At 39.0% G+C, this 18,491-nt stretch overlaps 1 protein-coding gene across 7 annotated transcripts in view; it reads right to left on the minus strand.

Moving 5' to 3' along the window:
* Window positions 1–18,491, minus strand: part of EIF4G3 (eukaryotic translation initiation factor 4 gamma 3) — a 370,046-nt gene that overhangs the window by 210,878 nt on the left and 140,677 nt on the right. For all 7 annotated transcript variants that reach the window (XM_088843307.1, XM_088843294.1, XM_088843302.1 and 4 more), the window contains exon 3: window positions 15,841–15,969. Coding sequence is in view for 6 of the 7 variants with exons in the window: in XM_088843294.1 (XP_088699420.1) it covers window positions 15,841–15,969 (129 nt within the window). In the remaining variant the exon portion in view is untranslated. The remainder of the gene's footprint in view (window positions 1–15,840; window positions 15,970–18,491) is intronic.

The raw sequence follows: 18,491 nt of genomic DNA on the forward strand, positions 1-18,491 counted from the left end.
TTTCAAAGACCCTCTCGGGATGGTCATTTTTCAAGAAACCAATATTCTTTAAGGTCTTTTGGAGCAATTCAAACTAAGCCAAACACAAAGATTTGATGAAGGATGCCTTTTGTATGCATCCAGCTTTTTGATAACTTTCATCTTCTCTAAAAACTGTACCAAGTTTTGTAATACCCTTTTCTAATAAACGCTTCAACAGTGTTTTTCCTCCTTTGGTTCCATACTTTTTAATTTCATTGCTGCTGAAGTTAAGAAGCAATCGCTCAAAATCAAAGAGGAGATGGTAGAATAATGTCTTCCAGGTCTTTGATACTTATTTTCTTTGCCTGTTGGCCAGCCTCCAGTCCCTTTGCTACTTCCCTCCCTTCTTAAATGTTGCCAAATGGTTATGTAAATAAGCCAGCTGGCTTCTGAGTCATCACTTCTGTATTCAACTTCTCTAACTCCCAAAGTGAACCCTGATACACTCTTTGAACCCTTAACAGTCCTTGGAATTTTTCAGTGTCTTTTAACAGGGCAGCTGGACTTTCAGTGATTCTTCTCACTCCTACAGGGTTTTTATTGGCAGCTGTCACATACTAATAACCATTTCCATCGTTCTTTCCAATATGCCTGTCCTTGTGATAACTCAATACATTTTTCTCTAAACTTGCTAATGTTTTCAATAGTTAGCCTACACTGCATTTAGGGTAAAGAAGTAACTGCTGACTTGGTGATGGTTTTTTGGATATGTCATCAAAGACACAGACAACTAGAGAAATAAACAAGTAAATCAGATTTCCTCAAATTTAGAAACTTTCATGCAAAGTACACCAACAATAGAGTGAATAGCGCAAATCACGTATCTGATAAGGAACTGAGATCCAGCATGACCCGCCCCCCAACAAAAATCCAGTTAAAAAATGGGCAAAGGATTTGGACATGTTCTCCCCAGAATATAAACAAATGGTCAATAAGTACATGAAAAGATGCTCAGCAGCACTAATCACTAACAGCATGTAAATGTTTTACACACACATACTCATGAATTTTCTTTCTGACACAATAATCAAGTTTGCTATCATCAAAAAGAGCATATTCTGAATGACAGCAGACATGAGCTGGCCATTCAAAGGACAGTCAACTACTATATACAAAATTCTTGACTCCTGCTATGAAAACAGACAAAGCAGTGTGGCAATTTATAGCTACTTTTTACAATCAACAACAGAAGACATAAACTACGTATGAAAATAAAACCTACAATCCTTAAATTACAACATAACAGTTGTGAAATAAAGTCATTTTTTTTATGCCAAGACAGGAGAAATTTAAACAAAAAATCTTCTCTGTCCTATGGCCTCCTCTCCCCTCTCTGTGCGTTGCATACCTGCACTATACATCACGAAACCTCCCCCATCAGCAGTAACACCAGTTCAGCCATAAAGAGCAACATTCTCTTAGCATCAACAAGACAACTCCTTAAGAGACAGCATTCCCTGTTCATTTTGTAAGGGGTCAATGATGATGTTGATTATTTAAACTGTCAGTGAAAGGTCATTTGATGTACAGCCCTGTCTCAAAAAATATATATAATTGTGCCTTGACTTCCTGGTGGTCTGGTGGCTTAGTTGGTAAAGAGTCTGCCTGCAATGTGGGAGACCCACGTTCGATCCCTGGATGGGGAAGATCTCCTGGAGGAGGAAATGGCAACCCACTCCAGTATTCTTGCTTGGAGAATTCCATGGACAGAGGAGCCTGGTGGGCTACAGTACACGGAGTCACAAAGAGTCAGACACAATTGAGTGACTAAAACTTCCACTTTCAATTTCACTTGACTCCATAGGTGGAACCATTCTCAGAGCCTTCTCAGATGCTATTCCTGGGTTATAATCCTGAAATTTAGCTCAAATAAATTTTTCTATATCTTTCTTAGATTGACTGATTAATTTTTCATCAATATACTTTTCCATCCAAATCACTAAATTTTTTAATTAACTTTTCTTATCTTCTAATATATGCTACATGTTTTAAGTAACACTTTACATACATCACACAAATTCTGATACATAGTGCAATTTTTCATTCATTTCTAAAGATAATGTTCATATTTTTATTTTATCGAGTCAAAAGTTTTTTAAATTTCCAAATAAACTTTATTTTTTTCTCCTACATTATGTTTAAGATTATGAAAGATACAAAATTATGTTCTACATAAATAATGCTAGCCAACCACTAGTCTAATTAAATTATATCTAACTAAAATAAGTTATAATTCTGATAAGGTTTTTTAAAAACAGCAATTATGCTCTGTAAAGTTTCAGCTTAAACATAAATTAGATTTTGTCTTTCTTTTGCTATTAAGCTCTAAATAAAAAAATATTTAGTAATTTTCTAAATATACTTCTTCTTCTACAGAAGTATATTTAGAAAATAATATAAATACGATTGGAACTTAACATTTTTCTCTGTAACCTAGCATATCATTAAATTTTATAAATTCTCCTGAGAAGCTGCAGAAAAATGGCAGTCTTAATAGAATGAGAAAAAATGTAAATTAAATTATATAAATTTATTATTTCAATCAAATTATCCACAGCCTTTTTAATAGTTTAGCTAACTTGAATCGGTAAAACATTCTTTCTATAATTTTAAGGTTTGATAATTATGAAACCACTGATATCCTCAATTATTTTTATCCTGGTTTGTTGTATACAAAATTTCTCTTTCATACATATAATCAAAATATATATTTATATACACACACATTCTTGAGCTAATACACACTTACATACAAACAAGTTCACTATCTGCGTCATTTATTTGTATCACCGATTGGCAAACAATGACCCTCAGCATTTGTTTTTGTGGGGCCACCTATGAAAAGGTTTTTTAACCTATTTAAAGAGATGAAAAAGAAGAAGAACAAGCAGCGGCAGCAGCAGGAAAAGATAATCTGACTCCAAAATATTTATTATCTGGTCTTTCTAGTTTGCTAATCTATCAGGGGTTGGCAAATTTATCCCTGTTGAGGTCCGGATAGAAAATACTTTAGGTTTTGTAAGGCATACAATCTCTGGCAACTATTCAATTCTGCAATTGCAGCACAAAAGCAGGATTCACAAATAAATTAGTATAGTAAAGATTAGTAAACTTTATTTACCAAAACCATAAGAGGGTCCAGATTTGGCCCTTGGGTCATAGTCTGCCAAGCCCTAACCTATACGATTACCAACTGACCTGTCCATTTCTCTGAGATGTCAATCTCCCACACTGATTCGAATTTGACCACTTCATTTTTTTTTAATTTGCTTTATATATATTCTAAACCAATTATTAAGTATCTAAGAGTTTATAATATTACATCCTCTAAAAATTATTTCTTGTAGGAATTATTTCTCACCCATACAGCTTTGTGCTTTAATCTGTATGTTGACTTCCAAAGGTTGCTTAAACCTACTTTCTTATTAGCATTTTCCTTTAAATGCTTTTCTGCTTTTATTTTTAATCTTTTTGTGTCATGTTCAAATGCATATTCCTAGATTCCAGTCTTTGGCAAATTGAGTGAATATTTAAAAAAGGAATTCAGTGTCATTATTATTAGTTATCAAAGATGATATTTTATAAAATTTACTTTGTTTCTTTTAATTTTTTTATTTATTTTTTGGCTGGACTGGGTTTTGGGGGCTGCTATGGTGAATGGGGGCTACTCCAGTTGTAGTCAGCAGGCTTCTCACTGCAATGGCTTCTCTTGTTGCAAACACAGGCTCTAGGCGCACAGGTTTCAGCGGTTGTGGCTCCTGGGCTCTAGAGCACAGGCTAAGGAGTTGTGGTGCATGGGCTTAGTTGCTCCCCAGCATATGGGATCTTCCCAGATCAGGGATAGAACCCATGTTTCCTGCATCGGCAGGCGGGTTCTTTACAACCAAGTGACCAGGGAAGCCCCGTATTTACTTTGTAATATCTCCTTTCCTACTTTTTGTTAAATTCGTGGCATTTATGGTCCCATCTTATTCGTTATTACTAAGGTACTAAACGTCCTTTTGGGCTTTCCAGGTGGCACAGTGGTGAAGAATCCACCTGCCAATTGAGACACAGGAGATGAGGGTTCAGTCCCTGGGTTGGGAAGACTTTCCCTGGAGGAGGAAATGGCAAACCACTCCAGTATTCTTGCCGAGGAAATCCCATGGACGGGGAGGCCAGGTGGACTGTAGTCCACAGGGTCACAAAGAGTCAGATAGGACTGAGCACACACACATATATCCTTTTACCATTATTTGTGTCCTTTATATACCTACAGTCTTTCAGCTCTAATCTAGGCTGTAAGTGGGAGGGTGCTTTGATCTCCTGTCAGGACGGCTCCAGACACTAGCTCCATTCAGATCTCGAGTCTCTGAAAGCCACTTAGAGATCCAGCAGCAAACATGCATGCACACCTGATAATCAAAGCACCTAGCCTCACCTCTCTCCTCCTGAGTTTCTGATGAATAACATGCAGTAAAACGTCCTTCTCACAAGTCTGAGAGACAGTTTCCTAAGGAACTTTTCCTCTAAGCTCCTAGGTTCTCACACCACCACCATTTCTCCTCTTTCATTCCCTCAGCTCTAAGAATGTTAGCTGCTTCTTACAGTCACTAATCTCTAGACTACTTCAGTGTCCCTTTGAGAATCAGTCAGCTAGTTTAACAAATTCATGTACTATGTCCCCCTGTGTTTGAACTGGATAGTATGAATTCTTTTTTTCTGACAATACTTTAACTGCTGCTAACTGCTAAGCTAACTAGACTATCGTGTTCTCAACCATACTAAACAGGCAAGTCAAAATTCGGGAAACGAGCTGTAGAAGATGGGCAATTTTAATGGTGATGATGACTAATAAAATCTCAAGTAATAAACAGAGGCTTGAATAATACAATGCAGTACCTGAAAGTGGGGTATCAGTGACAGGGAACTGAAAAACAGATTTATTTTGCCATGAAATACAACAAAGTATTGGCAACATAAATTTTTCTACACATCACCTACTTAGGTACCTATGGAACAAAGTATTTGGCAGACAGTAAAGAGACCATACAAGAGCAGAAGAATTCAGATGGCTTGAGAGTTTATCATTCCTTAAAAGAGAAAAAAAATGAGAATTCACTAACTAATGAAAAATGTAAAATCAGATCTAGCTCTTCCTGTTACTTCATTATCAGCATCACTGGAAATTTGGGGAAAAAAGAACAGTAAATAAATATATTCATTAAAGAAAAAAGGTTGCTACTTTGGTATTATAAATTACAACATTTTATCCTCATAACAATCAGTGTATAACCTTCATTGTTTAAAGTTAACTGATTCTACTTGTTTTAAATATAACTCTCCTTGACTCTTCTTTGAAAAATTTATAATTACCACGAAGCTACATGATGTGTGCGCTGCCTGCTTTTCATTGAATATTGAGTCACTGATACCCAAGACTCTCAGTCTATAAAGATTCTAGCTTTTTTCTTTTGGTCATGTTGTGAGGTTTGCTGGACTCTCAGGTCCCTGACCAGGGACTGAACCCGAGCCCTACACAGTGAAAGTGCAGTGAAACTGCTGGACCGCCGGGGAATTCCCAAGATTCCAGCTTTCTTATATTTCAAGTAAACTTTCTCATTTGATTGCAGAGTACATCATGAGAAACACTGGGCTGGAGGAAGCACAAGCTGGAATCAAGACTGCCGGAGAAATATCAATAACCTCAGATATGCAGATGACACCACCCTATGGCAGAAAGTAAAGAAGAACTAAAGAGCCTCTTGATGAAAGTGAAACAGGAGAGTGAAAAACTTGGCTTAAAGCTCAACATTCAGAAAACTAAGATCATGGCATCCGGTTCCATCACTTCATGGCAAATAGATGGGGAAACAGTGGACACAGTGGCTGACTTTATTTTTCTGGGCTCCAAAAATCACTGCAGATGGTGACTGAAGCCATGAAATTAAAAGACGCTTACTTCTTGGAAGGAAAGTTATGACCAACCTAGACAGCATATTATAAAGCAAAGACATTACTTTCCCAACAAAGGTCCGTCTAGTCAAGGCTATGGTTTTTCCAGTGGTCATGTATGGATGTGAGAGTTGGACTATAAAGCTGAGCGCCAAAGAATTGATGCTTTTGAGCTATGGTGCTGGAGAAGATTCTTGAGAGTCCCTTGGACTGCAAGGAGATCCAACGAGTCCATCCTAAAGGAGATCAGTCCTGGGAGTTCATTGGAAGGACTAATGTTGAAGCTGAAACTCCAATACTTTGGCCACCTGATGCGAAAAAATGACTCATTTGAAAAGACCCTGATGCTGGGAAAGATTGAGGGCAGAAGGAGAAGGGGACGACAGAGAATGAGATGGTTGGATGGCATCACCGACTCAATGGACATGGGTTTGGGTGGACTCCGGGAGTTGGTGATGGACAGGGAGGCCTGGCGTGCTGCGGTTCATGGGGTCGCAAAGAGTCGGACACGACTGAGCAACTGAACTGAACTGAAAAATAAATAAAGTCTGTTAGTTGTTCAGGCACGTCTGACTCTTTGTGATCACGTGGACTGTAGCCCGCCAAGCTCCTCTGGCCACTGGATTTTCCAGGCAAGAATACTGAAGTGGGCTGCCATTCCTTATTCCAGGGGATCTTCCCAACCCAGGGATCGAACTTATTTCTCCTGCTTGCCAGACGGATTCTTTACCTGAGAAACCTTTTCCCACTTTCATGCAAATTAACCCTCCCCAATTAATCTGGTTAAGAACATATACTTACCTGACAGATTAAACTTGGAACAATATTTCACATGTCTACATGTACCTACCCCTCTGCTGACCTTTCTCCCAACAGTCCTATCAGCCTGCTTCTCCCACAGCTCTCTGAATTACATAAATGGTGCTATGAATGAGGATGCCTCCCTCCCTTACCTGCAAAAAAAATTCATACATTGAAGCCCTAATCCTCCTGGGAGTGTGATGGTATTTGGAGAAGTGGCCTGCAGGAGACAATCAGATTTAGATGAAGTCATGGGGTCCCTCATGATGGGAGCAGTATCTTTGTAAGAGACACCAGAGAGCTTGCTCTTCTCCTCTCTCTGCCATGTGAGGAGGCAAGGCGGCCTTCTGCAATCCAAGCAGGAGGTTCCCATCAGGACCCAAAAGTCAGCCAGCACCTTGACCTTGGACTTCCTAGCCTCCAGAAATGTGAGAATTCTCTGTTGTTTAAGCCACCAAGTCTATGGTATTTTGTTTCAGTAGCATGAGCTAATGGTTAACCAAGACAAGTGGAAAATAAATTTTTGCAGGAAAAATCACAAGCACTCTGATTGAATAGTCAGAATACTCCATTTCCTGATTCTCTTTAAAACTATTCTATTTGCTATCCCCCAATTTACTGGCATATGCTAATTTCTATAGGTGAACTGAGGTTGCAATTTTCAAAACCATAAGAAACTTAAAAATGTCACAGCTATGTAAAAAATCAGATCGGTAGCACAGAAGTGAGTTTCTCTTCTTAAACTAAGGGAAGTAAGTGAAGTACCGAGATAAATCTACAAAGAAAACTGAAGAGATTTTGCACTACCTATTAACAGAGTTTAGTGGCAGCGAGAGAAATCAAGAAGTGCCTCCCAGAATGTGTCCAAAGTGACTCCTTAAATGTGAAAGAGATAAAATCCTAAACCTTTTTCCCTTCACAAAATTAAGATGAAAATAAACATCATCAACAAAAAACTGAGCCTACAGCAAAGACTATGAAAGGAATGCCTGTAAAATCACTCAGTTCATCCTCACTGGTTCTTACAAAATTCATCAATTTTCTAAAACAGTGCTCAATTAATGTAGAACTCACTTTTAAAACTTTTACTCTTTATACTTAGATATTTCAAAATACAGATTCTAGTCTTTTCTCTAGTTACATGGAACGCAAAGAAAAGCATAATCAAACAAATCCATAGGCATGGGAAGCTATTAAGATTGCATAAAAGATGAAATTCAGAAAACATCTGGTAAAGTCCTACTTTATAAATATGGTTGCAACTGCTTTTGTTAATGAAGAAAAAAGACAAAAGAGTTAAAATTCTTTATCAAATATGACCACATTAAGATAAATCTCAACAATCAGAGGAAAGGGCTTACCACAATTATGTAGCATATTTTGAGATGAAACCACAGGTATAAATGATTAGATATTTTATAAGACTTTATAACTTACTTTTATACTAATGACACTTGTAAAGGCATATTAATTTTAAACTATTTAATGACAGTATGTGCTGGTGAATTTTCAGTAAAGTATAAATTTTTAAGTAAGAACATATATTATCAACTAAAACACAAACAAAAGAAACTGAGGATTTTGGCAACAGAGTCAACAAAATGCAGCCTATACTGCAGTTTCTAGAGCCTACGTCAAATGTTCCTGTGCCACAAATGCAGCTTTCAAACACCACTTATTCAAAGACTGCTTTAGACAGCTGGAGTATGCTCCATGGGGGAGAAGGCAAGTATAAAACACAAGAAATTTTGCTTCACTTTCTTTTTTTAAAGAAATTCAACATTCATCTATTTCAACAATGAAATCTGAAAAAGATTTTCAAGGCTTCCTCTACTTATCCTGCTTTAAGCAAGGTTGATTGTCAGAGTCATCAAACTCAGAATTTGCCATATTCATGAAAAACATTTTTTTAAAAATCACAAAAAATGTAAAAACTTGTTTGCAGTAAATAAAATTACTGTTTAGCTTAAAAAGAAAGAAAAAGCAATTTGCAAAGTTTGAAACAACTCGTCAGTCAACAACTATGAGGTAACGCCGAGTATTTTTCCTTAGATTTCTGAAAGAAAAAGGAAGTCTAGAAGTTGGATAAAGGAAAATGATTATAGGAATCATCAGTCATTTAATAACATTGCTCTGTAACAATGAAAACAGTGTGAATGAAAATAGTAAAGTTAAAATAAGTATCATGATCAATCACTGCTGCTGCTGCTGCTGCTAAGTCACTTCAGTCGTGTCCGACTCTGTGTGACCCCGTAGACGGCAGCCCACCAGGCTCCCCCGTCCCTGGGATTCTCCCGGCAAGAACACTGGAGTGGGTTGCCATTTCCTTCTCCAATGTGTGAAAGTGAAGTCGCTCAGTCGTGTCCGACCCTTAGCGACCCCACGGACTGCAGCCTACCAGGCTCCTCCATCCATGGGATTTTCTAGGCAAGAGTACTGGAGTGGCTTGCCAGTGCCTTCTCCGGATCAATCACTACTCCTCAGTGAAGAAGTCCTTTGCTCAGTATTTCCAGAGACAATAAAAAATCTAACCAGTGGATCACATACCATCACCATCTCAGTCCACTATACAGCATGATCAAGCTGGTCTCTCAAAAAAGAGAGGAACCAAATGAAATTTCTAGCAACAGGAGGTGGGAAACATGAACCATTCCACTTCTCTGCATTATTCTGAGCATGCCTTCTCAGTGATTACTGTGAGCATAGTTTAAGAACTTAGTGACACCAAGAAAAGGACTAGTCATTGAATCTGATAATCAGTGCCAGTGTGGGCTCCTGACTCTGCAATTTAGCTCCATTATGTGACAAGCAAGTAACAAGTATGAAACATTTTTGTTTTGCTGAACTAATTTTAAGATATTCAATTATCAAACTTCTGATCTTTTTTAAAAGACAAAGCGAAACAGAAAGCAAAGTCTGCCTAATTTTAATTCTAAAATATAGAATTCAAAATTTTTTCATATTAAGAACTGGGTACTCTGAGGTAGTTTCCCGAAAGCATGGAGATATTAAAGGGAATTCGGATCTCATTTAATATAAGCCTCCTATTTACAAAGAGGAAAACTAAGCATTAATAGGAACTTCCAATAGTTGAACTCTGAAATAGTATTGTCAAGGCTAGGACAACCGTCTAACACAGGACTCCTGACTCCCAGGAGAATGCATTTCTTTACTAACTTTGAAATCTTTCTCAGAAGATACTGTTAAATTCCAACATTATTCCCACAGTAAGGATATTATCAGTTTAGAGACTGTACAAGTACTGCCATTTCAAGGTGACAGAAAAGAATCCACACCTAAAGAGACTCTGTCTGATAATTTTCCACAGCTGGACAATTTCTTTTTAACTATAATAGTTCTCTAATAGTCAATAATTATACATAAATAATAATTATATAACAATCTCTAATACATTATTATAGATATATTATATAGAATATCTAGTCAGATATATATTATAGCCCCGATAGACAGATAGCTATGTATATATGGATATATCGATAGATAGCCCTAGATCTGTGTGTCTTTATCTATATCTAATTAGATATATTATCTAATATATATTATATATTATTATATAATAATCTCTAATAATTATATAATGATCTCTAATAGTCACCTTGCTTATTTAACTTATATGCAGAGTACATCATGAGGAACGCTGGGCTGGAAGAAGCACAAGCTGGAATCAAGATTGCTGGGAGAAATATCAATAACCTCAGATATGCAGATGACACCACCCTTATGGCAGAAAGTGAAGAGGAACTCAAAAGCCTCTTGATGAAAGTGAAAGAGGAGAGTGAAAAGGTTGGCTTGAAGCTCAACATTCAGAAAACAAAGATCATGGCATCTGGTCCCATCACTTCATGGGAAATAGATGGAAAAACAGTGGAAACAGTGTCAGACTTTATTTTTTTGGGCTCCAAAATCACTGCAGATGCTGATTGCAGCCATGAAATTAAAAGACGCTTGCTCCTTGGAAGGAAAGTTATGACCAACCTTGATAGTATATTAAAAAGCAGAGACATTACTTTGCCGACCAAGGTCCGTCTAGTCAAGGCAATGGTTTTTCCCGTGGTCATGTATGGATGTGAGAGTTGGACTGTGAAGAAAGCTGATCGCCGAAGAATCGATGCTTTTGAACTGTGGTGTTGGAGAAGACTCTTGAGAGTCCCTTGGACTGCAAGGAGATCCAACCAGTCCATTCTAAAGGAGATCAATCCTGGATGTTCATTGGAGGGACTGATGCTAAAGCTGAAACTCCAATACTTTGGCCACCTCATGAGACGAGTTGACTCACTGGAAAAGACTCTGATGCTGGGAAAGGTTGGGGGCGGGAGGAGAAGGGGACGACGGAGAATGAGATGGCTGGATGGCATCACCGACTCTGTGGACATGAGTTTGAGTGTACTCCGGGAGTTGGTGATGGACAGGGAGGCCTGGCGTGCTGTGATTCATGGGGTCGCGGAGAGTCGGACACGACTGAGCGACTGAACTGAACTGAACTGAACTGAATAGTCAAAAGTTTCTGATTTTCATCAAATGAAATCTCCTGAGAGAAAAGGGCGAGAAAGATTTAGAAGTCACATAACAAAGGAAAATGCACATGAAGTCTTAAAACTCGGTAAATGCACAAGTGTATGTACTTGCACACACATGTATAAAATCCTATCCTGAAGAAAAAGAAGCAGGTTAAATAGGTCATCACTAACAATGGAAGGACGGAGAAGGCAATGGCAAGCCACTCAGGTACTCTTGCCTAGAAAATCCCATGGAAGGAGGAGCCTGGTAGGCTGCAGTCCGTGGGGTCGCTACTAGTCGGACACGATTGAGCGACTTCACTGTCACACATTGGAGAAGGAAACGGCAACCCACTCCAGCGTTCTTGCCTGGAGAATCCCAGGGACGGGGGAGCCTGGTGGGCTTCCGTCTACGGGGTCACACAGAGTCGGACACGACTGAAGCGACTTAGCAGCAGCAGCAGCAACAATGGAAGGAACAGACTGGGAGCAATTTTCTACCATGTCCCTCTTTTATGTTTCAAAGGTATGAAATTCACTTTTCTTCAGCTTAGCTGCTTTCACTCAAACCATGATCAATTGATTCAGGCCAAACATTGAGTCACAGACACAGGTTGCTACTTGGGACAAAAATATCTGACTCACAGAAGAATGGGAGACTGTCACTTCTAATAGGGCATGTGGTTAAAGAAGCTTCTTTAAACTTTTCTACAGCTGATTTGAAATCGAACATTAATACTTCTGTGTATAAGAATAAACCATACTATTTCCAACAGAAAATGACCAAGTCTGGACTGTACTTTCACCCTGGAAGGGATAAGCAAAGACCTGGAAAGACATCTCAAACTCCTAGAGAGAGCTTCTAAATTTCACACTAATACCATCAAATTAGGTGAGTTAAGATACACGCGCATGCACACACACACACACACACACACACACCCTGAAAAGGATCACACACACACACACACACACACCCTGAAAAGGATCACACACACACACACACACACACACACACCCTGAAAAGGATCACACACACACACACACACACACCCTGAAAAGGATCACACACACACACACACACACACACACACACCCTGAAAAGGATCACACACACACACACACACACACACACCCTGAAAAGGATCACACACACACACACACACACACACCCTGAAAAGGATCACACACACACACACACACACACACACCCTGAAAAGGATCACACACACACACACACCCTGAAAAGGATCTCACACACACACACCCTGAAAAGGATCACACACACACACACCCTGAAAAGGATCACACACACACACACCCTGAAAAGGATCAAGTTGGAAATGCACAAAAATACCAAGTGTCACTTATTGAAAGCATACACGTGTCCTCTTCTGAGGCAAGATTCTATATAATCTTGGTAAAAACCCTCTTGAAGAGCAGCAGAATTCTAATTCTCCCCTACATAGCAATGAAGACTCCAAGTTCGAGAGATATTGAACAACTTACCCAACATCATATAACCAGAAACTGACAGATCAAGTCCCAGAACCTGGAGTCCATTTGACTCTAAGCCTGTAAAATTTTTCCCACTATTTTGAAGGCTCTACTTTTCATCATGATCCACAAACACGTTAACTATTAAAACCTAAGGAGACTGGGAGTATACAGATGGTCATCTGCAAGGAGATTGAACTTCCCACAAAACACCCCAATTTTCCAGGTATGTCAATTTAGAAAGATTTCCTCAACTCTATCAACAGACATTAAGACATTGTTAGGAGACAAATAAATCCATTATAAGGCTGCCTCCCCTGTCTGAAAGGCGGGTATAAAAGCAGGTAGTGAATGAGATGTGATGTACTGGGTTCATCCATCACATCAGGAAGAATGATGCTAACAAAAGCAAGGTAACATCTGGTGTCCCTTCTTCTTGGGATTTACGCACTCGGACTTCTAAAAGCAACTAATAAAATGGCATACAGAGAGGCACTGGTGGGCTCGACAACTGAGACCACTGCTAGATCATCCTTCCTTAAATGCAAACTATGCATCTGCAAGCAGCCCTCTTTCAGAACACTTAAGCACTTTGGGCAAACTGCTGAGGTCAAGTCACAACAGGGAACAGTAAGAATTTGAAATGGAAAACAAAGCTATTCCGTTTACATGCCAGTTATTGACTGCTTGCCTTTCAGCTCAAAATTCAACTTGTCTGCCAGGACAATGAAAGTGGATCTGGCACAATGTAAATGTTTCTCAGTAAAGGACACAGTAAAGACACTGCAAGAGGGAAGGGTTTTGCTTTCCACTCTTTCCAGGGTACAGCAGCCAGCAGTGCCCAGTGGCTGACAGCTACCCTGGGTACCCTCGCAGGCTGCTTTGCAGCAGAGTGCCTCCACTGAGAAACTGTCCTGTGCAGAGTTTCCCCTCAGTACCGCAGAAGGCAGAATTCTGGCACATTCCAGAGAGCAGATTTCTAGTAAGTTCCACTGATGTAGTACCATAACAACTTCTCTACCGTTCAGAGAACCACATCATGCCGATCTTAGCCCAAGGTGGGGCGGGAGAGGGGGGGAAAGGAGGGAAGCAGTCTCCTACCTAGCACTAGCATGAAAAAAAAGGCATACAGTTACAAAGGCCTTTTTTTAGTTTTTGGAAAGAACATGCATTACATTTGAGTGTGAGACACCTCAACGGACCTTCAAAGTGATCTGGGAGGTTTCCAACTTTGATTGAGGAAAAGAAACAAAGGAGTCTCTGCAGTAAGTTCAGGCTGCAACGCAAGCTTCTCCACCACATGGGACCCAGGCTCCAGGTTCAGGCTATCTGAAGTGTCTGTGGCAAGCAGAGTTGCTTATGGAGCCTCGAGTCATCGTGCTCCACAGCAGCTCTTTGCTAAAGGAACTGGTGCTAGAGACGGCAGCTTTCCTCAACATTCCGTAAGATGAATTTCCAGCACGTTCCACTGGAATGACATTACTGATACCATGTATTCTCTACTATCAGGTACACCATAGCCATGCACTCTCTGGTAACAGGGTGAAGAAGAATTTTCAGGGGAACTCTAACCTAGCCCCAGGAAAAGCAGCTACTCTATACATTTGTTATTTTTGCATCCTTTAAGGTTCTCTCTCATTACTCCAATCCCCTATTATACTTAATAACCCTTTATATGAAACTTTCCCTACTCAAACTACTACACAGGGTTTCTTTTCTCCTGAGACATATACCAACACACAGTATTAATAGCTTGGGTGGCTCTCTTCCGTACCATGAAAACCAACATTGGAAACATCTTAAAATGATTTAGAATTCACTTTGACATGCTTTACTTTTAAAGCTCAAAATTGAACAGGAATGATGTAGACTGAGTTTAAGTATAGCAGTAGTAGCAGCAGTTGTGTTAGTCGCTCTGCCATGCCTCTCTGGGACCCCATGGACTACAGCCCACCAGGTTCCAATCTCCATGGAATTCTTCAGGCAAGAATACTGGAGTAGACAGCCATTGCCTTTCTCCAAGCGATCTTCCCAACCCAGGGACTGACCCAAGTCTCCTGCATTGCAAGCAGATTCTTTACCATCTGAGCACGAATGGTGCTATTTCAATTATGGTTTGGCATACTGTACATTCCCTCGCCAAACATTCTATAGTTTAAACTATCGTTCATCAACCCTTAGCTTATAATCGCCTGCCTTTAGCACTATTATTAGTAAATCTTTCTCTAATTATTCAAGCTCTTCAAAGGAATCAAAGGTAAGGGCCCAAATTGAAAACAAGTTACAAAATTAATTTTCATTATTAAAAGGAATGGTTATTAGCTATAAATAATAATAATCTCAAATAGCATGATTCAAAGTTACTGCCTTGACTATGTCTACATTCCAATAAGAGACATCCTAACTCTATACCACTGTTAACCACAAGGAAGATGAAATAAACATGCAAAGGTGAGTTGGTGCAAGCTGAAAGAGCTCTTGGGAAAGGGCTTAATATGCAGGGAACCCACAGGGATACCTTAAAACAGTGTACCAGTGTCTCCTGTGCCTGGTAACTAGAAATAAACTAAGGAGTTCACTACTCTTTAACAGTTCATCAAAATTTTAAGCCAAACAATTTTAATAATCTATTTACAAAATCACACCAACAAAAATTACTGAGAGGAAAAGACATCATATCTTTCACAAAAGTAGAAAACAACCACCAACAATCCACCAAAAAGTGAGAAGAAGCAAGACTATCAGATTACACGCTGAAATGCAAACAAACGCTTTATGGGATTTTTAAAGAACTTTAGAATTATATTCTAATTTCTAAAACAAACAAAAAAACAAACCTAAATACCACTAACCGTTTATTCTGAATGACTCCAGAAACGAAATGTGTAAAACTGTTACTAGTCACCATTATGGGAGGTATGTCTAAAAAATGTAGTAAGACAAAACAGAAATAAGACAAAACTGAAATTTCTCTTCAATTAATGTTGTATGTTTGTTTAAAAGTTTGCTTTAGAAAAATTCGGCTTTTACATGAAACTTTATTTTAGGAAATTTAGGTTTTTCTTACTTGAGAGAGTCCAGGGGACGATGCATGTCCCGGGGGCGTTGCCGCAAGATTTGGATGCCCCTTGCTTATCTCATGTGCTGAGTAAGGGGAAGGGGTCGGGGGTCCCGGCTGTCTTGCTACTTGTGTTACCTGTGAAGAAATCAGTTATTTAGTAAGAGTATTAGTAACTCAGTATTAATAAATATTGCAAAAGTAGCTTGTTTTTTAAAAATGAAATTCTCTATCTCACAAATTATATTAAAATAAGAATAAAATAAGACTAAAGGCTTAAAATTTCAAAATTGAAAAAATGAAATTAGTATAAAAAAAAAGAAATATTTTTATCCACTTGATAAAAGATTCTCAAAGCATACTTAAAACTAAAAATTTTAAAGGAAAAAATAAACGAAAAAAGCCAGACTAGAAACAACATCCTATAGGGGCCATTTATTTGATATTTGGTAAAAGGAACAAAAAGGAAATATCAATAAATGATTACAAGAGCATATAATAACTACAAAAAGGGCACAAGGAGATTCTAGGGAGTGACATAACTTGTTTCAGATCATGACTGTATGCAGATTACATATCTCTTTGTACTTGTCAAAACCAATGTAAGTATACACAGAACTGTAATAAGGTGAATTTTACCTTAAATAAATTATACCTCAATAAACCTGACCCAAAAAAGTTACTTATACAGCATAATCACATTTTTGTTTCTAAAAAAGCACATCTAAATATACATATACATATTTCTATATGTGTTCAGTTCAGTTCAGTTGCTCAGTCGTGTCCGACTCTCCGCGACCCCATGAATCACAGCACGCCAGGCTTCCCTGTCCATCACCAACTCCCGGAGTTCAAATACGTGTGCATATATAAATATATATATATATACATACTCACAAGTATATATACATATTAAAAAAGATTTATAAAGAAGATACACAAAGATCTTAACAGAAAGCATGCAAGTGTTTTTCTATTATTTTTATATTCTCATATAGTTCAACAGTCATGAACCTGAACAATCAAAAAATAGCATATGTTTTTATGTAAATAAAAATCCTGTCTCCCCCACTTTCTATGGGTAATAAAACTACCCATCAGTCTTTGACAGGTATGACACCACTTTACTCTGGCCCCTTTCTAGCATCTAACAATCAACCTTACCCAACTCTATCACAGTCTAACCCATAATAGCACTGATAATTTGGCTAACCTCCATGAATAAGGGGTTAATTCTGCAGTTGTGTGTGTTAAGTCACTTCAGTAGTGTCTGACTCTTTGTGACCCTATGGACTTCTCTGTCCATGGGATTCTCTAGCAAGAATGCTGGAGTGGGTTGCCATTTCCTTCTCCAGGGCATCTTCCCAACCAAGGGATCGAACCCTCATTCCTTATGTCTGCAGCATTGGCAGGCATGTTCCTTACCACTAACACCACCTGGTAAGCCCCATCTTCCCATCTGAGAGATAACTTCCTGCTTTTTCATGCTGATTAACTCTCTGTAATGTGGCTTTTGTTTAAGTCTCTGTGGAGCTGTGGTTCTTCTGGCTTCTTCTGTCTGCCCTCTGATGGAGGAGGCGAAGGGGCTACAGTGAGCTTCCTGATGGGAGGGACTGGTGGTGAGGTTTATCTAATATAAAAGAATTCATTCTCCTTAGGTTGAGTGGAGCCATGAATCCCTTACAATCTGATAGAAACAAACTTCTTCCTATAATCATATTTTTAAATGCATAAATAGATTACAAAAACCAATTATGTTGAAATATGGGTATTAATACTTTAAGACAAATTTTGATATACATTCTGTATTACTGTATTGAAAATAGTAACTAATCGCAGTTGCTGCCCACATTCATAATTCAAAGAAATGATAACACTTAGTGAGATATTTTACCCCAGTTCTTAGATCCCCTGAGTTCTACAACAGAGTTAAAAACTCTACCCAGGGAGAAATCAAAGTGGTCTCTAAATGACATTAAATTTTCCTAGAATTCACTCAGTCAGTCAGAAAAGCTCTGAAGAAAGTCTGCTCCTTGGTAATTTAAGCCTAGAATCTTTTGCATGCATGCAGGCTAAGTCGATTCAGTCATGTCTGACTCTTTGCAACTCTCTGTCTACAGCCCACCAGTGTCCTCTGTCCATGGGATTCTCTAGGCAAGAATACTGGGGTGGGTTGCCATGCTCTCCTCCAGGGGATCTTCCCAACCCAGGGACTGAACCCGCATCTCTTATGTCTCCTGCATTGGCAGGTTCAGTTCAGTTCAGCTCAATCGCTCAGTAGTGTCTGACTCTGTGACCCCATGGACCTGGGGCTTGGACCAGGGGCTTTGGACCCCATGGACCCTGGACCACGCCAGGCTTTCTTGTCCATCACCAACTCCCGGAGCCTTCTCAACATCATGTCGATCAACTCACTGATGCCATTGAACCATCTCATCCTCTGTCGTCCCCTTCTCCTCCTGCCTTCAATCTTTCCCAGCATCAGGGTCTTTTCCAATGAGTCAGGTGGCCAAAGGATTGGAGCCTCAGCTTCAGCATCAGTCCTTCCAATGAATATTCAGGACTGATTTCCTTTAGAATGGACTGGCTTGATCTCCGTGCAGTCCAACAGATTCTCAAGAGTCTTCTCCAGTACACAGTTCAAAAGCATCAATTCTTTG

This window comes from Moschus berezovskii, chromosome 2 (assembly GCF_049115385.1).
Source record: "Moschus berezovskii isolate FMDL1 chromosome 2, NW_MosBer_1.0, whole genome shotgun sequence".
In the NCBI taxonomy this organism is placed as follows: Eukaryota; Metazoa; Chordata; class Mammalia; order Artiodactyla; family Moschidae; genus Moschus; species Moschus berezovskii.